This window comes from Dysidea avara, chromosome 3 (genome assembly GCF_963678975.1).
Source record: "Dysidea avara chromosome 3, odDysAvar1.4, whole genome shotgun sequence".
Classification (NCBI taxonomy): Eukaryota; Metazoa; Porifera; class Demospongiae; order Dictyoceratida; family Dysideidae; genus Dysidea; species Dysidea avara.
The window spans coordinates 788,326-811,345 of NC_089274.1; the positions used below are offsets into that span (position 1 = coordinate 788,326).

A 23,020-nucleotide genomic window follows, 5' to 3' on the forward strand; every position below is an offset into this window, starting at 1 on the left:
CAGATAGCCAGATATTGATGACTTGAATGAAGTGTGTACCAAAATATGGGAGATGACATTGACTCCTTTCTATGAGTCATGAAATACATGTTTAGAGTTTATCCAATATTACCATGTAAAAAGGTGGTCTCTGTAAAGAGGCGATCTCTATAAAATGTGACCATGAAGTGGTCTAATCAATTAGATCATCTTCACAACCTAGTGGTCTTTGTACAGAGGTGGTCTTTCAGAGGTGACCACTAAGTGAGGTTTTCACTCTATATAACGATTTGACCATTTCTGTTTTCCATTCCACTGTTTCCAATTGCCCACCTGGGAGTGTATTGCTAGACATGCAGACACACCAGTTACACAAACTGATAAGTCCTCTTCCTCTTGCAATTATAGGGACCACAGTGGGAATCAGATAACACTTATTCAATCAACTCATTATCTCTTCTGAAGGACCTGGTAAAATAAACAACTTAAAGAGAGTCATTATTTGGTGCCTCCCATATAGCAACAAACAGATATTTTACTTCAACAGTTCAGCCAATGTAACTCAGGTAGCACATAAACCAACAACATTTAAACAGGATCAGGAGTACCTGACTCCAAGGTGAGTGGGTTCTCTTTCACACATTAAAATTAAGAGAATGTTCAACAGACTGAAATACTCACAGTATCTCAATGGCTACATATTCAGTTTGACTACTTGCAGGTCCCAAGTAGGATTAATAACAACTATCCATCAGTCCAGCCTCAACACACATGTCAAACATTATGCCATACCATTTTATGCCACACCACATGAAATTTCTGTGACAACAAATTATTTTAATACAAGAATTCATTGTGCAATCAACAATACTGCAGTGTGTTAGCTGTGTACTTGCACAACTGGAACTTGTAGTAACACAGAAGCCACTTGGCCAATACAAGTCACATAGGCAAGTATTACAGCTACCTTAACAACTAAACACTCATAATGCTCACTGCCAATCATCATCTGATGACAGTTAATGTTGTTCACACTGTGTTGACACATGTCAGTTGATCATGCACTAATATGATATTATTTCATTTACAATAATATACAATACAATTAGTTACTAGTAGTTACTACTTTAGCAATTTCTTGATGGACATATTCTTCTCCGAATCTTTCTGCATTACCTAAACAAACAGTTAGAAACATCCAATACTTGTGCCATGGCAACCAACCTTAGCTACAGCCATTTCAAAGTCATCCTGAGTGACATGGACACGCCTCTCCCTCAGGGCATACATCCCTGCCTCTGTACACACACCCTATGGCAATAAGTAGTGACATGCTTCTTAATAGTGCACACCCTCTGTACCTTGACTTCAGCACCTGATGCACCAGGCATTACCTCAGCAATTTTCCTCAAATTAATGCCCCTCGTTAAGTTCATTTTACGAGAGTGAATCCTGAGAATGTCTAGACGAGCCTGCAATAAGATCATGTGATCACCACAAAATAAAAGCTCTTTCAATGGTATGCAAATTTGTCTTCCAGGCGGTGCTCACATATACAAGAAAAAATTACTATGTCAGAAAACATTTCATGAGGGCCATAACTGGGAGAGGGGGGGAGTCAAGGAGTTTAGCACTACTGGGGGGTCAAGGAGTTCAGACAAACCCAGGGGTAGTTGGAAAAGGCGGATATGGATGGACACGGACATTTTCAAATTGCACTTTTACATTTACTAGTATTTTTAAAAAAATTGTTAATTTAAAGTGAAGTAGGGATCTATGCAACAAAAAGTAGTGAAACAAGAGATGAATGATGGTATTACAGCATAGCACAGTGGGAAAGTCCCTACTTTGGCACATTAGTTATTATTTTGTTCAATGGCAAAGTAGGGACTTTCCCACTGAGCTATGCTGTAATACCATCATTCATCTCTTGTTTCACTACTTTTAGTGCATAGATCCCTACTTCATATTACAGGTTTTTGCAGTTGAATTCGTCGCCTTTGCAATTGAATTCGTCCCGTTTGCAATTGAATTCGTCGGTATTGCAATTGAATTCGTCCCGTTTGCAATTGAATTCGTCGGTTTTGCAATTGAATTCGTCGGTTTTGCAGTTGAATTAGTCGGTTTTGCAATAGAATTCGTCGCGTTTGCATTACAATTCGTCATAAACAAAACGGCTCCAAGAAACCAACCCGTTCATTAAGAGATGAACTATTTACGCCATGGAGAGTTACACTTGAGACACTAGAAAGTAATTGAAGCTGGTAGTACGCGAAGCTGATGGCTGTCTGACAAGTTAATTAGCTTGCTCGTGAGTGACCACACCCATCGCGAATGGCGTAGTAGAATTTGGAATGTTGCTGGAGAGGCTGTAGAGGAAGAATTATTGCCTTATAAAGAGTTGTTTACTACTGTTGTACTTGAACAAGTTCTTGTAGCAGCTGCTACATCATGTTTTCGTGTTTGTTCCAGCTGCCATTCTTGTTACGGACAAATTTAACTGCAAAATTGACGAATTCAATTGCAAACGGGACGAATTCAATTGCAAAAGCGACGAATTCAATTGCAAAAGCGACGAAATCAATTGCAAACGGGATGAATTCAATTGCAAAAACCTGTAAATTAACATACTAATTTGTTTAGTTTTTTTTTTTGTTGTGGCACAGCTAGAATACATTGTAACTTGTATAAGTCCACTTGTGTTTTCCATATCTGTAGGTATGGGGAGGCAGATACCATCACATATAAACATCTTGCCCATTTGCTCAGTGAGAAGTGGAGTTCCCCACATTCTATGGTTATGGGCTGGCTTTGCTGTAGTATGAAGTTCTCCTTGCTGTGCTTTTCAATAATATGCATCAGGGGATTGCGTTCTAGATCCAAGCATCTCCAGATGACCTTGCTGTTGCTGAGGGGCATCTGTCTCCTTAAGAACAATAATGTTTTTATATTGTGCTTGCTTCTTTTTCTTACAAAATTTTGTCTACCAGAACAATGTAACATGTAACTGTTCTATCATACATGACTGTTGTATTAGAGTATATCTCAGGTCAGCCATGAGGTGTGCGAGATATATATATATATATATTATCAAAGATTGTTAAGAGGTGGGGTCTCCGTAATCTATTGCTATTAGTCCACCTACGTCTTTATTTGAGGGGTGTGGCCCGAACCTATCATGAACAATATCCCAATCGTGAAAGATGCAGATATCTAGCTAGTGTACCTCTTATAGTAGCGCTGGGACTAAAGCGCTTCTGAAATCCAGCTCTGAAATAATTCTGTGGCATCTAAATTTGCTGCTGAAAGAAAGTGTTGATATGGAAAATTAACACCTCGATATGGTTTTGTTGGATGAAGAAGACGACAAGCAGCCTGATTGAAGATAAAAGTCAAGGCGCAGAGGGCCTACACTCGTCAGAACCCCAAAAGGCACATCCACTGGTGAGTTTGTTATTGTGGTGTAAAATGGTGACCTTGCGCTGCTTCATTTGGCCTCTAGCCTTGTGACTGTGGTCAGGCAGTGAGGCAGTGAGACTAAAATTCGAGTTTTAGTGATTTTTAAAAATTCTGTATCCAGCCACCTGTAAGTGTTTTGTTATGTGTAATGCTGTATTGTATATTATATGGACTAGTACTATTCCGTAAAGGTGAATTTCATCATGTAAAATGCCTCTAGGATGACTTTTAAAGGTGGAATTTTTGGCGGTGCACAACATTTTCACCACAATCCCTACTTAAATGGTACCATACCGTTTGATACAACAGTTAATTTCCGTTGTTCTGTACAGTAGCCTTCGCTTCTAGACCCAGACATGATCTTCACGTAGTGTTTATCCATTTATAAGTGCATGTGTGGAGGATTGGTTAGTGCGCTTGTACCATCTCTTCAGTTATACTTTATTTATTATGTAAAGTCTTGCTGTAGTGCACTTACATACATATCCCCACTCTACACTATTCAAGTTACGTACATGGCTGCATAGGTACAACAGACCTCCTCAAAAAGGATATCTGGGTACCTTGATAGCCTCATGATCTTACTTTATAATTGTACGTACATTTTGGACCCAAGACAAGTCTGTGGTTTCTCAAAAATGAACACTTCATCAATGGTCCAGGGAATAGAATAGTTACACTATATACAGTAGATGCATTACTTGTACCAAGAGTTTTTATATTATTAACACTTGCTTACACCTCAATGCGTGATTTATAGTACTGTAATTACTAAAATTAATGGTTTTTCAAAGTATTTTGTGTTCACGTTTTGAGATCAGTACAGGTAAACGTTAAATATGTGGTCAACGTGTTTACTTCCTACGTGAGTATGTGTATGAATTTATGACTTGATCTTCAAAGTGGTCGTGAATGTAAAGTAATGTAGTAATTAATTTCACACATTGAGGTACAATTAATGCATATATCCATTGTTAGGACCATAATAAAGTGCTCATATTACAGAAGCCACAGAAATATTTTGGTCTAAATGTATGTGTACCACTAGAGTGGGAGTACAGTGCACAAACAGGTATCCTGGTTATCAAGGTCTCCAGGTATCCCTTCTGAGGAGTTCTGTTGTATGTACCTATGTAGCCACATACGGCACTTAAATATGGCTAAGTCCACTACAGTAGGATTCAACTTAATAATAAAGGTACTTGTGAAGAGATGGTATAACATTTACATGATGTTCATGGACACATGGTGGTCAGATCTATAATTTATATAGTCAACCTATCTAATAAGGACCATTTTTGGATTTGCCAGAAAGGGTTGATGCTTTGGTGCTATACAATAAAAAGTATACCTTAACTGCAGCACATAGATGGCCTTTCAATATAGGTGGTCACTAATACAGGTTGCAATGTACCTAGATACCTTCACTCTGTAAGACAAACTTGGCATAGTCTTGTTGTGAGTGGTTATTGGAGGTGTACACTCCAATACAGCAATAATAGACTGCAAATTCCACCGTATACCACAACATAATTCATTATATCTCTTGAGCCCACCACAAAATTTTTTATCAAACATAGACTATGACCCAATCATTATTTACAAAAGAATTTGAAAAATTTCAAGCAGCATTTTTCAAAATATAAAGGATTAAAGTTTTCAAAGAAGTACTTCTGAAACATAATTAAGTAGATATCCCATAATTTAGGGATCACTGGATAGGTCAATCAACAGTCTTCCATCAGTAAAAATTGTGTTTAAAAATATTTACACAGTGCAAAGTTGCAGTCAATTTTATGACTAGATATGGACCAAATTTTCATGAAATATTCAAAATATTTGTGATCATAAATCAGAAATTATGGAATGTTTGGAACTAAAAAATTGCATGAGTGATAAGCACCATAGGTACTACAGTTTCGTCAAAATCCGAGAGGTGACCCTAAATTCCTTGTTGATTTGACTTCTAAGTTTGTTAATACAAATCTTTTGTTCGTCTCTATAGCGCGTTGAAGATGTGAGTGTTGACTCTAAACTCAGTGAAACTCTTTCTATATACCACAAGCATGACCACAAGTAAATGCATTGCTATTCAACTCGCCCGTGGTTTTATAAGCACTAAAAGTATGTTGATATGTGCAGCTGGTGTAGAGGTCAAGTTACACACAAAACACGATGTCCTGCACAGGTGGTGGCTCGAATCTTCACAAGTTCAAGTCAACTTTTTCTCCTTCATGATACAACCAGCATTCACACCAGATGTCAACCAGCACACAAATGTATTGTACATGCTAAAAAGAATAAATACTGTATACATACTACTTTTCGAGGTATGTAATTTTTGTGGATTTCGTGGTTGCTTAGCTCTCCACGAAATTTTCATCCTCGAAAATTAACCATTATCAGGTTAACTCTATGCCTTGTAATAGATAATCTCAGTTAAAGTAAATGAGCCATAAAAATCTTGAAATTTATCCATCCGTGAAAATTGCGTACGAGAGTGTCATGTCTAAACCCACAATCAAACTTGTTACACTACATGCACCCTCACATGTCAATTGCTATATTATATCACATTCCTGACACATATCAATCATCCCTGTGTCACATGCCACTCAAATGCATGACATGCTGCATAGCAGCCACACCCACTATGGCTCACATTTTCATTTGGTGCAGGAAACTCAATCTTACGGTCGATCCTTCCTGGCCGTAGCAATGCTGGATCAAGTATGTCTATCCTATTGGTAGCCATGACTACCTGCACAATACAACATTCACCATCACACAGTGTAATGTAACTATAGTAACCATACTTTACCAGTTAAAAGCCACCTAAAAGCCCTGAAAAATTAACTAAAAAATCATTGGAATATGCTACTGTCTGTAACTGCTGTTAAGATACACAGTGGGGAGGGGGAAAGTAGTTGCCAAGTGATTGCCTTGAAATAGCATGCATATTATAACTAGTCAAAGATGACTGGAGAAGTCAATAATATATAATCATATTAACAGCTACACAAGCTCATAGTCAGTGCCTTTGAGAAAGGTAGTCACATTTAAGTTGTACAAACTCTGTTATGACAGTTTGCAGAGTGCATTGACATTACCTTAATACTTTGTGTGGCTTCAAAGCCATCTAACTGATTAAGTAATTCCAACATTGTTCGCTGAACTTCACTGTCACCTGCAATGGCACATGATCGCATGATCTTTCATCACATGATGCTGGTCCTCACCTCCAGAACCACCCCCTAATCTCGATGATCCAATGGAATCAATTTCATCCATAAAGATTATAGAAGGAGCGTGTTCCCTATAAACACAATAGTAACCCTGTGATGTCACCAAATCCATTTTTATAATAGTGTATACTTCATGATATAACAAGTAGAAGGAATTTTAAGCTCACTATACAGTAAAGTAGTAACTAAATATTATGGTTTGCACTGTCTGACAAAAAAAAAAATTGGCCAGAAACCAGTGTCACAATTCCTTCATGACGCCTTAACAGTATTGGATAGGTATAACTGTAATGTCCTACCATGGATTGGACAGATTCAAGAAGAAGGCAACAATCACATTCTTAATCAAGCACACTACAACACAGCCTGCATTCAAGTAGATATGCATGTGATTACAATAGCTAAAGATTACAAATAATTGTGTATATGTTAAAGCATAGCCACGAGTGCTATATGAAAAATAAAGTACGAGGTGCGCCGCTAAGTACTTTATTTTTCATATAGCACGAGCAAGGCTATGCTTTAAATGATTTATGGAACTTTCTAGTCGTGTAGCTTCACCATACACTAGGACTCGTAATTAACAAGCGTTGCACGAACTATTAGCAGCCTGAACACACACAAACTAGTTTAACAAAGTAACTCACGCGTATTTCACCATAGTTTGGCATAGTAGACGTTCATTGTGTCTTTTGGCAGGTTTTGCTCGCAACCCACAATCGATTCTTTTGTGATTCACATGGTGAAGTATTTCCGTGATATCTCCAGGACTTGTCCGTTTACATTAACAAACGTAACAGCAACGTTACCTTCTCACACCCATCATCGAAGCATTTAGGTATGTCTATAAAAGCAATCCAGTGGTGGAACTCGTATTGGCTGGGGTGATTGATCACTCAGCGCGGCGAGGCTATCAGTCTTCACCGGCTTGGGTGATTAGTCGTACTGGCGAGAGCCCCGTAGGCTATTAGCCTACACTAAGGCACGTGGGCAACTGTGCTTTATTGCCCACAAAGAGTGCTTTATTGAACGAATAAAGCACTCTTTGTGGTCAATGAAGCAGCTGGCCGGCTGACAGTGTACTTTATGAAATTTAAAGTACACTTTTCCCTTTGATCTCGCCCACGCAAAGTTCTATAAATAACATTAATATTACCGCATTATGATAAAGTGTATGTGAATAGTCTGTTTATATACTACAATAAACAACTTGCCTTCAATACGACCTGAAATGCTTCCTGATACAAAATTTTATTTTATTGCATTATTTATACTGACTGACTGACTGACTGACTGACCCCCTCACTTACTCACATACCTACTGATACTTACACAAGCATAACTCGATAATGGCTGGGGTTAGACTTGATTTTTTCACTGTTTGACATTCGCTTTAGCCCGTTTTGGCATACCACAGTACATATGATGCATGCATCATAAACTTGCCTATGTCCTCTTTTGTGTCCTTTTTATCTTTGCCATTTATCCTCAAGGTGTCAATTCACGGTAGTGCATGATCTGGCTTCCCTGTGTTTGTAATGGGAATTACTGTATTTTCTGTAGTGACTGGATTTATTGCAGAAGTGTTCTTGTACTGTTCATCATTTGCAATGTTGTGTAACAGGCTGAATATGTTCGTCACTGGCATCTCGTTGTAATGCCAGCTCTATTGGCCTGTTGTGTAAATTGCTGGATTCACAATGTCGGGGACCTCTATTGCAATATTCTTGATACAATGATTATTTCCAATTTTGGATAACTGATGGTCAGAAAGCTGAAGGTCTACTGTACTGAAAAGTGCCAATTTTCTGTTACATTATTTTTGTTACGGTGTCAAATGTAGTGCACACATATATGTTACACAGTGTTACAAATGAAGAACATTACAAGAAAATACAGATGATTTCCGTTACAAATGTACGGAAGCTGTCACATGCTAGCTCCTAGCTACTGCAAATCGACTCTTTGTGCTGTCAGCAAAAGAAATGGGATACAAGGAGGACAAATGATGTGTACAATACTGCACTACGCCAAAAAGCACCTGTTGGGCTAAAGCGACGACTAACAGTGAAAAATCAAGCCTGTTGCCTTTGAGTTACATTTGTCTGAAAGCATCAGACAGGCAGGTAGTCAGTAGAAAATTCCTTCCTTTTCTTTTGAAACTCCATAGCAACTTATCAGAAGCGTTTTTGGCAGCGGCTCAATTCTACCTAACCAATGCTGCCAAAGTGCCATGAACGTATTGTTTCTGATTTTTGTTTGTTTGTGAGAAAGTGCAAATATCCATGATCAACCCTAATATACTGTATGAGGCTTGTATCCAGCACCACTGACTGACGTACAACAACAATTCACAAATAAAAGGGAAAAAGAGTTTAGTAAGTGACAAGGGAAACATTACTGTGAACAAACTGTTCATTTTAATTTCACAACACTGCAACTCCTTATATTTTACAACATGTCAGCAGTACAGTTTGTTTTTAGACCTCAAACACACAAACTAGTTAGATACATTACACTGGGTAGTACAGTGGTTCCTCAGTTGTCTAATCACTATTACCTGAACACCTCAATTGGCCAGATGGAGTCATGACAAGCAAGTGTACATTGTATGCAGGAACAAAAACATACAGGTTCCATGGAACTCCCCTTGGAATGAGCCAAGGAACTGTCACTTAAAGTTTTACAAACAATTGGTGCAGGAAATGAGCTCCTCAAGGAAAAAGTACTTTCTTTACTTTATGTATAAACATCATTATCATGTTGGTGATATAAATTTTTACTCTTAAAAGGACAAGATGGTAATATTCAGCAGTAAACATTGCTGAGGAGAGGTGATTATTAGCTATACAGATCAGCCATGCCTCAGAGTGAAACCAAGTAAGTGTTTGTGTGTCATTGTTCTGGTCCAGAGGAGGTTGGACACGTTCAAGTGAGCTGTACATTTTCATTGGAAAGTCTTCATTTCGAGACAATTTTATTAAAACTATAGTGCATTTGAAAGCTTATGTATTTTTAAATCTAACGGCGTGATAAACCCCAGTCAACCCCACTGATTAAGCTGGTAAAAAAGCCTAGAGTTTAAAGCACCAATAAAATAAATTAGGCAAAATCTGTTTTATTGAGGAGGGTAATACAACAATCTCAGTGTAATGCAGTGAAGGGTCATTGTTCCATTATAGAAAATGTACGTGACAAGTCTGGTGAAACTGTACGCATCAAATTGCAATTTATTAATTTCACCCCAAATCTAGAGTGCTTTTAGAAAACAAAGTACATTGCCTTGAAGCTTACATGAAGAATGATCTGAATATCTAACGAACCCCAGTGAGCCCCATCATCTTTCAGTTTAGTATTGTGACTATTGAGAGTCACGTGAAATACCAAACAAAAGAATGCAATTAAGAGCAATATATTTAAGTAGCACTTAAAGCGCGTCCAACCTCCTCTGGCTCTGGTCTACCCAGTTGTTTAAATGGGGACCTGGTGTCAACTGGGGAAGCAGCCAAACAAATGTCCATGTCTTACGCATCAACAGCAGGTCCAGGTTCAGGTGAGACTTCAGGTGCCCACACCTTCACCTGTGAGACATAGTACAGCCTCCTCTGGATTACTATCTACCTCAGGATTTGCCTGCACTGACTCCTAGCACCTGAGTGACCCAGTGCTGGTTCACTGAGTAGGCATGATCGTGCTAGCATGGCAGCTGAAGGCTTTAGTTTGTGTGTGTGTGTGTGTGTGTGTGTGTGTGTGTGTGTGTGTGTGTGTGTGTGTGTGTGTGTGTGTGTGTGTGTGTGTGTGTGTGTGTGTGTGTGTGTGTGTGTGTGTGTGTGTGTGTGTGTGTGTGTGTGTGTGTGTGTGTGTGTGTGTGTGTGTGTGTGTGATTGTGTGCACACAATATACAGAATCAGGCCTTCACTTGGAAGGGAAAGGTTTTATGAAGTCAAAGGATAGGCAATGGTGTGAAGATACATAGGCTAACCATAAGCATATAAGGGGTATGCCCCTCCAAAGGAAATTTTTGTATTTTAGACTCACAGGTTGCTTCTGGTACATTCTTGGGTACAATTCTCACTATACCCAGGATTTCTGATGAGCATTTTGACTCTGACCCAACCCAGACATCTACTGCTCCACCAATAGTATAACACTGGGCCAATCTGCACCTTGAGTTTGAAGTCTAGTAGTCACAAAGCTGAACTAGCACGGAACAAAATGGAGCAGAAGTCATGAGGTGTGTGGGTAATTTTGTGGCCACATACTGTACCTGTCAAAATCCACACATCATGTATTTCATTCAATATTACATTTGTATCTGAGACTTTCATTTAATTTTTTTAATGGGGAGGAGCCCCCACCCCCATCCCACTTTAAATGAAACCCTGACAAAAAAGGTACCTGGCCATCACAAACAGTTCTCGGACCATCCTTGATCCTAATAAAACATGTGATCAAAACAGAAACACACACAATTTAGGCCACACTTACCTTCTCCTATGTACTTCTGTACCAGTTCTGACCCTGATACTCTAATAAATGTGCACTCCGTATGATGTGCAACAGCTCTGGCTAGCAACGTCTTGCCTGTTCCAGGTGGACCATGTAGCAACACCCCCTGTAATGGGGAGGAGATCAATACAACAGCCAATCAGTCGAGTGTATTCTCACTTTAGGTTGATCGATACCAAGTGACTCAAATAGTTCAGGATGCTTCACCGGCAATTCAATGACCTATAATGGATTATAGCTTGTAGTCCAGTAGCATATCTACACAGGGTCTAATAGTTCTTGCACGACAATAAAAACAAGAAATCATGTGCACAAGATTTCAACCAGTCAAATCACTCAAATTTGTTGTTGCTCAAGAATTATTAGAACCTCTTGCATATACATATGTATTATGAGAGGAGGTTATTCACATGTCCCAATGTTATCAGTTATAGTTGTAACACAGGCATGTATGCCTGACTGCCCGAGGGCTGCAGGCCCATGGGCAGAGGGCATACATATCAGGCAAAGCCCAAATGCCCTGTGTTACAGCTAATATGTAACACTTATCAGGCTGATAGTCTATCAATCACCCAAGCCAATACGAGTGTAGCCACTGGATATATTATATATGCATACCTAAAATTTTCAATTATGGCTAGTACGTTCTGGTTACATTCAGTTGTAATGAATGGACATATCCTAGAGATATCACGGAGAATTTCGGTTATGTGAGCTTAATGTTTTAATCAGTGCTATTGAATCGTTTATGTATATTTAGACTATGGTACAGCTCATTTAGAGGGTTACTAAATCACTTAGTCACCTGACATGCTCATTTAGTCACCTACACATGTTCATTTAGTAACCCGCCCTCAGGCAATTTTGTACTTGAAAAATAATTATAACACGAAATGTACACTGGAATACTTGATAATACTGTAATACAATTCTTCTCCGTGTTCTGCGAATAATTCTGGACAAATAGTACACTAAACGGCGTATCTACTATAGCTCTAGCCGTTACTCTGGTTACTGGTTAAATAATTATTTTGTAGGCGCTGTACGGACTTCAGGAAGAAACCATTCTACTGTTCTGCATTGCTCTTTCACCCCACCCTAATGCTCTGGCTATAAAGGTATGTACTTTAAACCATAGTCTAAATAAGTTAGACACCGCGACCAACGGGAACTAAGTGATTTAGTAACCCCTCTGGCCCTTAGTAGCGCCCTCGCTGCGCTCGGGGCGGTACAGCCTCAGGCCATCAGGGTTACTAAATCGCTTAGTTCCCTTGGTCTTGGTGTCTAACTATTATATATATACGGAGTTCACTAAACGCCTAGATAGGTAAGCTTGCTTGTAGAGTGGTTACTCCATGCAGAGTGGTGGGCCGGGGCATGTCCGTATTTGAAAATGTGCGGAAATGATTGGTAAATAAACCTTAGCCCAACGTTTTTCAACTCATAGGATGGTGAGGATAACAAAATGCTCTCCGTCTGGGTAGTTTTCATGATGAAATACAAGTCACGCGTCCTAATCATGTGAATATTAATCAATCTCCACAATTGATTTCAGCCTTAACATCTATATACTCGCTACCCAGATGTAGCTCAGCTACATTTTGTATGTAGCCTGGCTAGCTGGGCTACATATGAAATGTAGCTCCTTTGATCAAAGGTGTGAAAGCGTTGATTGTTACATCTTGGAATCCTTTTTCTTACATTTATTATTGTTATTAGAGCTTTACAGTGACCAGCACTGAAGGTCTGACAGCAGTGTTGGGAGTAACGTGTTACATAATAATTATTACTTTTGTGGTAACAAAGTAATATAACAAAATATGCTGTAAAAACAGGTAATATAATCCAAGTTACTTTACTTGCAAATGTAACGTATTACCTAAGTAATGGAGTTACTGTAACGAGTCTAATATTAAGTAATATTATTACTTTAAGTAACGAAGTTACTAATCTCGTTAGTAATCCAACTGCTAGCCACAATGAAGTAACGAAGCCTACTGATGAAGCTTATTCACCAGCTTCTTATTTATAACCAAGATTTGCACATTGTCCAACAATGCAATCATGTCATGTGTAGTTTCACATGTGACAGCTTAAGGCTGTGGACACAAAGTAATGTAATATTATAGTTACTTTATTTTATGGGTAATATGTAACTGTAACTAAATAGTTCTGTTGCAAGTAATATGTAACTAGTTACATTTAAAAAGTAACTGTCCCAACACTGTCTGACAGCAACATGTGCTGCAGCCTTTGGATTACCTAACCTAACAAACTGGAACTATAGACTTATACATTACTTAACCTGCAGTAGCTACAATAAGGTGAAACAGAAAATGGGACAAAGAAAGGAAAGAAAAAAAATCCCTCCTACCCCAGGATTCTAACTGCAGGCCACCCCAATGTCTAGTCGAGTACCACACTCAGCCTCCTCCAGGAGGGATGGATTTACAAGAGAAACACAAAATGTAGCACTTACAGGGGCGATCTAGGATTTAGGGATGGTGGGGGAGGCACATTGTAGCATAGCGTACATTGTTGGTTAGCTGAAAGAAGGGTATGATGCATAGTATCAGAATATTGAGGTATTGGGTCTAAACTTTCCTTCAAGGTCACAAAATGTTCAATGTGTGACAAACCTTTTCTGTACAGTGCACAGTACCATCTCATGGTAAACTGTGATAGGTTGCCTAGACACATACTGATATAGGGACATACTGATATAGGGACATACTAATCCCTACTTCAGTCTATAGCCACAACTGAATTAGGGATCTATCTTCAGGTGTAGGTGACCTCCATTGCTGCACTACTTTTTTCTATAATCCCTAATCAAACTTGAAGGCACCTGTTGGGCTGAGTAATACTTAACTGTTAAAAGTCAAGCCTGTAGCCTTAGCTGTTATTGAGCTATGCTAGTCTGAAGGCATCAGTCAGTCATCAGAATCAAATTCTTAAAAACTTGTAGCAACCTTTTCAGGTCATACTGATAGCACTTCTGAACTTGACTGTACCTAACTAACGCTATGAAGGTATAGCTGGTTCCTTTCCAATTGTGTGAAAGTGCAAACCTCCATGATATACAATACTAGTACTATCATACTGTAATTTAAAAATAAACAAATAAATTGCAAGTTATTTTTGGGACCGTGGACAAGTATCCTTGGTGTCCACATTTCAGAGTGCCCTAAAAATAGGGGGCTTATATGACCTTTATAAATATACCAAAACATGCGACCTAATAAGGGATAGAGGACCAACCACAAGATACTTTGTCAAATTTTACTCATGTGAGCACAGTATACCTCTTTGATTTCTTTTATCTGTTTGTCCAGTCCACCGATCATCTCGTAAGTTGAGTCTGGGACCTTCTCTACCATCATTAAACTGACAAGGGGATCCACCTGTTGTCATGGTGACATACCAAACAAGTAAACAATGTACATACCTTATTTGGTAATATTTTGTGAAGTACGTAGCTGTCATTACGCAGGGCAACCCTCAGGTTAGGAGTGATATCGGACATGTTTATATTTTTGTCAATGTCTACCACAAATTTACCCTCAGGGTGAATCTATTGTGCCCATGTGATGTCATGTGTCACAAGGGATATACACGTCACCTTCACTAGCACTTTCTTTTTGTCCATTGCCTTCACCACTTCACCAACATAAGAGCCTTGTTCCTGGAGCGTTTGAAGCTCTTCCCTTAGTAGCCTCACTATAGTATTACCACTACATTGACGTGTACAGAACGTTACCATAACCTAACCTTTGGCATTGAGCTCATTTCGCTGGGCTTCCAGCCTTCGTAAATTCTGAGTCTTTTCCGACACCACAAGCTATAACATAACGTCACTGTCAAGATTGTGCCGTCAGAGCAGTATTACAATGATGGTGCTCTCTACTTAGAATAACCTTTAAAGCAAGACACCACACGCTAACCTGTATCTCTTCTATCTTAGTAAAGTAGTACTGTTTAATGCCCTCGTTACTGCTAACCGCCTCCATTATTTACACGTGAGTATCGACACAGCTAATTGTAACCAACTAGATTTACAAATCCTATAGATAATTAAACAAATTCTCTATAAACCAATTCCCTACAGATTCATGTTCTTGAATGTCACAGTTCATGTCTGAAAAATAACATTGGGTCTTCCATAAATTCAACAAAGTTTTCCTCTGTTCGTCCTCCTTCATAAGGGAAGTCATTCTTTCCATAAGAGAAATACCTAAATGTTGGAAATCCTGGAACACTAAACTGATCACAAATCTTTGAATACTTGGTACAATCAACTGCAGCAAATGCTCTCTTCTTGTCACTAGCAAACTTAGCAGCTGCCTTAGCATACTCTGGCTTAGCTGCCTTACAATGGCCACACCATGGAGCATAGAACATTACCAGGACATGTTTCTTCTTTTTCAGGAAACTCTTAAAACTTTCTTCATCAAGATGTACAACGTCTGTCACCTCATCACTCCACTCAGGCTCTGGAGGTGGAGGGGGCGGTGGTTCCCTTGGCTCCTTCATAAACTCCACCAAAACTCGTGTGGACCTCTCAAACCCGTAATCATACATTAACTTCCCTTCTTGAAAGTACTTGACAGAAGGGAAACCTGTTACCCCATACCTGTCAGCTAGTGAATGTTCTTTAGTAGCATCTACAGCTGCAAGCACACCAACCACACCTTCTTCCTTAAGCTGGGCTGCAGCCTTCACGTAGTCAGGTTTCATAGCCTTACAGTGTCCACACCATGGTGCATAGAACATGACTAACACTGAGGGATTCTCTTCCATAAAGCTGTCAAATGCATCAGAAGTCAGATGGACAACGTCACTTGGCTCCTCCGACCACTCAACATCTTCCTTGACATCAGCTGAAGCAGGAGCTTCCTGAGGGTCTTTCATCCAGGTTATGATCCCATCCTTTGTGCGAGGTCCCTTGTAGTCAAACTTCTTCTCACCATCTTCAAAGTAGACAACAGTTGGAAATCCTGTAACATTAAATGCCTGACGAACTGAGTATGCTTCCATATTGTCTACATCCATTCCTGCAAGTACTGCTGTTCCTTTTAGTTCAGTAGCAGCTGCAGCATATTCTGGCTTCATTGCTTTACAATGTCCACACCATGGAGCATAGAACATCAACAAAATTGGCTTCTTCTCTTTGCGAAGAAGTTTTTGTAGATCATCCGGTCCCTCAAGGTGTCGCACGTCATCAGCTGTTGGGTCCTCCGACCATGGTGCATCAGTAGTGGGGTTCATGATGAAATTGTACAATGATTTCTCTATATGCTTTCTTTCATAGTTGACATGGAAGGCACCATCTTGGTAATGCTTCAACAAATAGTTATCTGTAGATACTTTTAGTTTCTTACACATTTTCTTTGCCTTGCTACAGCTGATGTGTACTAGGGTACCCTGTCCAACCACCCGTTCTGCCACTTTCTCAAATATTGGCATAAACGCTTGCACTGCGGCATCACTCGCTGAGAAGAGAGCCAAAATATTCCGGCGTGTTCTTAGTAGCTTATTCCATACTTTAATATCGTCCACGTTGTTCACGTGGCTAACCTTCTTGCTCGCCAACAAGCTACCCATCGCCAGTATCAATACTAGCATAACACACGCGCGGGTCATCATCTCACCAACCTGCATCCTACTGTACAACAGATCTACAAATAAACTGAATGTTTGTGTAGAACGGTGTCCCCCCAGCTAGCCAGACCTGTTAAACAACAAAGGAGGGAAATTCCGGATACTATGATAAAATAACGTCTACTACAACTCTAATTATTTCGTGCAGTGCTATCACTCTCATAGCTAGTCTATTGTTTATTACTAAGTGTACCGGTACCAGTAATTTCGTGTAGTCTCGCGGATAGCAAACTACCACTGTGGTAGAGATTCAAGCACGGGCGAGGGCACGGGTAAGATATCAGATTATCAGTGGTGAGACTAACTACCTCTAGTTCCTGTTTGCATATAGGTCTACCTATGCTGTTTATTATTATTAGAAATCACAAATGATTATAACGCACAGATATAAGTTGTTACAAGAATTATCCAGGGAAGGGGAATTAACTATATAGGGGGGGAGGGGGTTCCAAAGTTTAATCACAGAGTTTGGTAGAGTATAGTCAGTTGCATACTGATACTTGCTTCATTGATTTAACTTCTTTATTGTAGCTATATACTGGGATCACTTCCTACAAAGAAATCTAATTGCCCTACCTACTTGAAACAAGCATACAAACAACTAGCTAGTCACATATGTCCACACACACACACACACTTACCTATACATAAACTTTGGGCACCTCAACTTTACCAACTTTCTGCTCTTATGCATGGAGCAGGGCTTATGTAAGCAAGTCAGCATGTGTTGAAAAATTTGGTCTGGCAGTCCAGCGGCTCCATCCGAACCAATTTAGCTAAGTCAACCAAAATTGGTCTATAGTGTGGCTGCTCAGTAAAATGATATAAGTGTTACACAAGATTGAGATACTTTAATAGAGCAGTCAGAGATTCATTCCACTCTGGCTACTCCATTGTTCATAATACAGTGAAATGTGGGGACAAAACTAATTTAAGCTGTTTATCACCAGTAGCTAAATAGCTGACTATTCTCATATAGCCTTGTCTGTGGCTATATTAGACTGGAATGCTGAGTGTACTGAAACCTGCTACCTTTGACGATTTAAAAATCATTGGTGATATCAAAGACAAAACATAGCAATAAGAAGTAAATTAGAAAAACAAATAAACAAATTGTTCAGTTACAATGCTTCAGAGATGGACGCTCCATCAACCACCCCCAATGACCGCCATCTTGCCCGAGAGTTCTGAACTCAAAGCAAAGTAGCACGAAGGATTGCAAAGGAGAGTCTTGCTATTACCCAGCCCATGACAACACTATGACTTTTCCCACCTCGCAGCCAAATGATCAGCTAGACACTTTAAAAAGAAATTTGCTACACCGCCAAGTAGACTATCAACACTAAAGCACAGTGGGGTAAAACTAGCACGGCGTGCTTGACAAGCTAGGGAATACTTCCTTTTTTCTCAACTTCAGCAGACCGAAGAACAGCTTGAGACGAATGACTGCAATATGAAGGAGCAATAATTACCTCAGATGTACCTTGGTAATTATTGACATCATCTAACATCTATTATAAGTGTTGAGAGCAAGTGGAGCACTGCGTGAAATCTGCAGTATTAGGGTCTAGACTCTGTCTTTGGAGAAATGACTGGATGGCCAAGGGACACTTTTCTTGTGGTCTCAATATAGTTAACTCAATTGAGCTATCCCTTTCTATATATTCATGGTAGAGAGGAAGGCTTACCAGTTCACATTTGGTCCTGAGGGTGTTCGCGTATAAACTGTGGGTTCTCAAGCCAGTTATTGAGATGCTGAGATTCTGGGCATGTATCTGGTAGTATGCATGTTATGCTACTGATGATCTCCATTAAGTAGTATATTCTAGAGCACATGACAATTTGGCTGGTGAAGTGATTAGGATCACAGTTGTATTGATGTATAGGATACTATACTACCATGATCCAGCTAGCCACTATGAGAAGCTAGAGAGATCAGATAACAGATTGACTCGGATCATGCATAACACTACATGCATAACAAAAACAACACGCACAATACAAAACAAGTTACAACTACAACAAAAATTGTTTGTAAGCAGCGTGACAACAGTGAAAGATGGCTTTCTATTTGATTTATATTTTTGTTCCAAACAAAACAAATGTACTAAATAAGAATTGATTGTAGGCAGCAGCACAGGTTCTACAAGGAACGCATTACTAAGGGGTAGTCCCTAGCAATAGTCCTGTAGAACCACTCAACTGGGATCAAGATTTTTGATTGACAAAAATGCATTGATTTCATTTTAAAAGGCACCTTGATCCCTTGACAATCTAGCAGAGAAGCCTCAGTTTGCTTTCTAAGGACGTCTTGATCACTTGATTTAGTGTAAAATGACCTATTGATAGTTTGATCCCAGTCGCAAATGGTTCTACAGGAGTATTGGTAGTGACTACCTCTTGATTACTGATTTCTGCAACTTAACCTTTACTTCTATTTTTAGCCACTGTTCTAAAAATAGTAACACACACTATACCAAAATGGGACATAAGCTAACCCTTCCGCTATTATAAAAGTGGAAAGATTGGTGTTACACTAATACGAGTAGAGATTCGAGTCATCATGTCTTCTGGAGTAACTCCTGTTAAGTGTGTTGTAGTGGGAGACGGAGCAGTTGGCAAATCATGTTTCCTCATAACCGCCTGTACTGGCTCCTTCCCAGGCCAATACGTCCCAACTGTATTTGACAACTATACTCATCATTATACGCTGCTCGATGGACGAACAGCGGGTCTGTCCTTCTGGGACACGGGTGAGTTTCAATGCGGCTGCTTTGCGCCTCGCAGTTTTCGCGCTGGCGCTTGTGTACCCATGCATTGCATCATAGATATACGACTCTTAGCATGTCTTAGGATAGTCTCGTGCCCAACCGGGCTCGCGCTAATGCGCAAACACCACGCGCATTAGCGCGAGCCCGGCTGGGCACGAGACTAGTCTTAGGAGTCGTATATCTATGATTGCATGCTTGAAAATGTGTTTGCGTATAAAGAGCAAGAGTACATAATAAAAATAGGGAGGGTGTACTCTTGGTAAGAGTAGCAGCTAACTAAAGAATTACAAGCACTCCAATAAATACTAGTAGCTACCGAATATCTGTATTTTATTCCAGCTGAACTGCCTGCTCGGTATCATAACACTAATCACAGGGCCCTCTCTTGTAGTATGTACAAGTTGAGCTGGATCCTGAAAAACAGCTAAAGTGAAAAGTGGATCATGCCATCATGCATTTCAGCCAACTAGATGATTAGTGGTGCAGTAAGTGTACGTTAACTTGATATGCACTACACTCGTATTTGAGTCTTGCATAACAAAAAATTAACAAAAAATTAATTACATCAATAACAAGTGGTTTGAGAAAGAGTTGTAATGGATTCAGCACTTTCATGGCTTCTTCACAGGAAATGTATGGTAGAATTTTTTAATATTGTGTCGGGCATTTGAACAAAAAAAAATTTTTAACCAGGTCAAGCAGTACTATAAATGAGCCTAATTTCAAGATCGTGTGTAATTGCATCATCCATGAGTTATTAAATGTTTTTGAGGATCCAGCTCAATGCGTACATACTATAGCTAACTTCTCAAGTTAAGGACACAACAGATAAACAATTTTGGTCCTCTGGGCGACAGGTCTGAGGAAAACACTTCTACATTCATGAGCTTTTGTGCTGAAAAAAAAGTATGATGTACCATGTGTGAAACCTATCTTGCAGCAAATATTCATACCAGTACTTAAATTTGGCTATAAGACATGGACCTCCTTTGAATCAGAAGGTTCATTAGAAGATCATTTCATTTGTACCATAAACAATTCTCTTTTCATACAGCTGGACAAGAAGATTATGACAGATTACGTCCACTATCATATCCTCAAACTGATGTGTTCCTCATCTGCTTCTCAGTTGCCAGTCACACTTCATTTGAGAACATCAGCAGTAAATGGATCCCAGAGGTATTGTCTATACTGCTAACCTGTACAACTCCTATATGACTTGTTCACAGGTAAAACATTACTGCCCAGGAACTCCTCTACTACTTGTGGGGATGAAGAGTGACCTGAGAACTGATAATCCACCACCTAACAGTCGTATGGTGGAGCAGAGTGAAGCAACTCAAGTAGCTAAAGATAATGGTGAGTCCTACACTAGATATGACATCATAACATGGCACTGTTATAGGTATGGTGGGTTACTTTGAGTGCAGTTCACTGACTGGGATTAGAGTAACTGAAATAGTTCAAGCAGCAGTTATTGCAACACTAGACAATATCTCTTCTACATCAAGGAAAACATTTGTATGGCCATGGAAGAGGTATATCAATTGAAACCCTGTGATTGTTATATGATGTTGTTGTATGTCTTAGACGGACCAAAGATGGTGTCAAGGTTGAAGAGCCATCACATCCTCTCCCACCTGAGTTACCTGTCAATACTAAAGCTCCTAGGATCAACATCCCATCTTCAACACTTCAACCAGAGTGGCAGAAGATGATCAACAATGATCACTTATCTGATGTACAGTTCCACTACAAATCTGATTATTGTTACTATGGACACAAGGTGATGCTGTGTGCTGCATCAGAATTGTTCAGAAGATTGTTTGAGGTGGGGACAGACTTGAAATCAGAGGAAGGCTTATCACAATGTAACAGTTGGACTAAGAAGAGGTTAAAAGCCATTACAAGACAGAGTGTGAACAATGGTGCCATATCTGCCTTCAAGAACATTTATGACAAGTGAGTAGTGTAATTAGTGTTAGTGGTAGAGTGATTGTTGTATTGTATAGGGAGAACATGACTGTTATAACTGTTAATGATGAACAAGTGACACGACTAGCATTTGAGAGGTGTCTGTCCTTCCTTTACACCGGTTGTGCTGATGTGAAGGATGATAGTGACTTGGAAGACACCGTTGCTGCTGCTGAGTTGCTGAATTTGCCAGAACTAGTAATGGTTTGTCAGAATATCAAGAAAGATGAAGGGTTTCTCAATCCCAGTGTGGGCACCTGGTTGAATGACCGCAATAGTGAAGTGATGAAGCAGTTGTTCCTCAACAAGTCACTATATTCTGATGTGACATTTATTGTGGATGGTAAGAAAATACCAGCTCATCGTTGTGTACTGACAACTCGTTGTGAAGTAATGTCTGCTATGTTTAGTGGACAGTTCTCTGAGAGCAGTACTACTGAGGTGAGATTATGTGATCCAGCAGACATGTGATCATCACATGTTTTACAGGTGGAGATACCAGGAACAGATGTGAACACCTTCATGGCCTTCTTACAATATCTCTATACTGACCATGCTCCCATAGAGGAGGGTGACCCAGCTGCAATACTAGTACTAGCTAACCAGTATTGTGTGGGGAGGCTGAGATCTCTCTGTGAGCTGTACATTAGCAAAACCATTGAAAAGGCTACTGAAGTCTCCATAGCTAAATCAGATGTGGATTTTATTGGTGTGTATTAATAGTGTCTGTTGTGTACATAATCAGAGAGGATATCTGTTCTCCAATTACCTACTGAATTAATCATCCCTTATTATTAATATACCCTAATAGAACAGTCACACACTCTAACAAAGCAGTCACAACATCTCTGAAGTAGCCAAACCGTAATTTTTTTAAAAAGAAGTACAATATGTCTGGTGAGACTATCACTAGACATACTGTATGTCTGGTACCCCTCTGGCCTGCTTTGCAGACATGCAACTTTGACTCTTATTGTAATCCTATATGTACAAATTGCTTATAGTGTTTATATAATGTTTTTGTAACTAAACATGACAACAATGTCTAACACTGTAGGATTACTATTTGATGCTCAACTACATAATGCTGATCAATTGAGTGGCTTCTTGCTTCATTTCATCTCCAGTAATTATCTAGCATTTGAACCGACTGAACAATTTCAACGTTTGACAGGAGACAACTTATCATATGTACAGGAACATCGCTGGCCACCATTATCCTACGTCCAGTCAATGGAGGAGTGGAGGGAGAAATATGGGGAGGAGTCTTTTGGATCATCAGTGAAGAACACTACTAGTAGCAATTGTGTAGTGATGTGATGTATTGGAATCTATTATATTATGTATACCTCTGTATATGTTCTCATAATAATTATATCAGATGATGGGTTTGACAATAAAAATTATTGAGAATATAATAAA

The 23,020-nt window shown here is 39.4% G+C and overlaps 3 protein-coding genes across 5 annotated transcripts; 1 reads left to right on the forward strand and 2 right to left on the reverse strand.

Annotated features, from left to right (window-relative positions):
* Positions 1–1,028: 1,028 nt before the first annotated feature.
* Positions 1,029–15,265, reverse strand: LOC136248681 (26S proteasome regulatory subunit 8). The gene is made up of 14 exons (XM_066040461.1): positions 15,137–15,265; positions 14,964–15,033; positions 14,815–14,912; positions 14,641–14,766; positions 14,498–14,596; positions 11,352–11,414; positions 11,172–11,298; positions 11,082–11,118; positions 6,678–6,754; positions 6,549–6,625; positions 6,101–6,199; positions 1,341–1,451; positions 1,204–1,290; positions 1,029–1,155 (listed from the first exon to the last, which is right to left on the reverse strand). The coding sequence occupies exons 1-14, from the start codon at positions 15,200–15,202 to the stop codon at positions 1,102–1,104; spliced, it is 1,191 nt and encodes a 396-aa protein (XP_065896533.1). The 5' UTR covers positions 15,203–15,265; the 3' UTR covers positions 1,029–1,101.
* LOC136248675 (protein disulfide-isomerase A5-like) lies at positions 15,243–16,972 on the reverse strand. Its single transcript, XM_066040456.1, has one exon. It carries the CDS (start codon positions 16,851–16,853, stop codon positions 15,318–15,320), a length of 1,536 nt encoding a protein of 511 aa, XP_065896528.1. The 5' UTR covers positions 16,854–16,972; the 3' UTR covers positions 15,243–15,317.
* A 4-nt stretch (positions 16,973–16,976) lies between these two features.
* Positions 16,977–23,000, forward strand: LOC136248666 (rho-related protein racA-like). 3 transcript variants are annotated; one of them, XM_066040443.1, is made up of 8 exons: positions 16,977–17,147; positions 20,679–20,803; positions 20,854–20,983; positions 21,030–21,162; positions 21,215–21,586; positions 21,637–22,039; positions 22,088–22,307; positions 22,656–23,000. In XM_066040443.1, exons 3-8 carry the CDS (start codon positions 20,896–20,898, stop codon positions 22,916–22,918), a joined length of 1,479 nt encoding a protein of 492 aa, XP_065896515.1. In that variant the 5' UTR covers positions 16,977–17,147; positions 20,679–20,803; positions 20,854–20,895; the 3' UTR covers positions 22,919–23,000. The 3 variants fall into 3 exon arrangements, with proteins under 3 accessions (XP_065896515.1, XP_065896516.1, XP_065896514.1); XM_066040444.1 differs by having other exon boundaries at positions 16,983–17,125; XM_066040442.1 differs by lacking the exon at positions 16,977–17,147 and adding an exon at positions 17,326–19,606.
* The last annotated feature ends 20 nt before the right edge of the window (positions 23,001–23,020 follow it).

Bases quoted from the DNA above. Each gene is read 5' to 3' on its own strand.
- LOC136248675 (XM_066040456.1), bottom strand. From the start codon at position 16,853: ATGCAGGTTGGTGAGATGATGACCCGCGCGTGTGTTATGCTAGTATTG.
- LOC136248666 (XM_066040442.1), top strand. From the start codon at position 19,417: ATGTCTTCTGGAGTAACTCCTGTTAAGTGTGTTGTAGTGGGAGACGGA. The intron at 20,804-20,853 runs GTATTGTCTATA...ACTTGTTCACAG, and splicing joins GCAGTAAATGGATCCCAGAG to GTAAAACATTACTGCCCAGG. The intron at 22,308-22,655 runs GTGTGTATTAAT...CTAACACTGTAG, and splicing joins ATCAGATGTGGATTTTATTG to GATTACTATTTGATGCTCAA.
- LOC136248681 (XM_066040461.1), bottom strand. From the start codon at position 15,202: ATGGAGGCGGTTAGCAGTAACGAGGGCATTAAACAGTACTACTTTACT. The intron at 14,597-14,640 runs GTATGTACATTG...CCATGACAACAG, and splicing joins ACAAAATATTACCAAATAAG to GTGGATCCCCTTGTCAGTTT. The intron at 1,291-1,340 runs GTACAGAGGGTG...TTATTGCCATAG, and splicing joins CATCAGGTGCTGAAGTCAAG to GGTGTGTGTACAGAGGCAGG.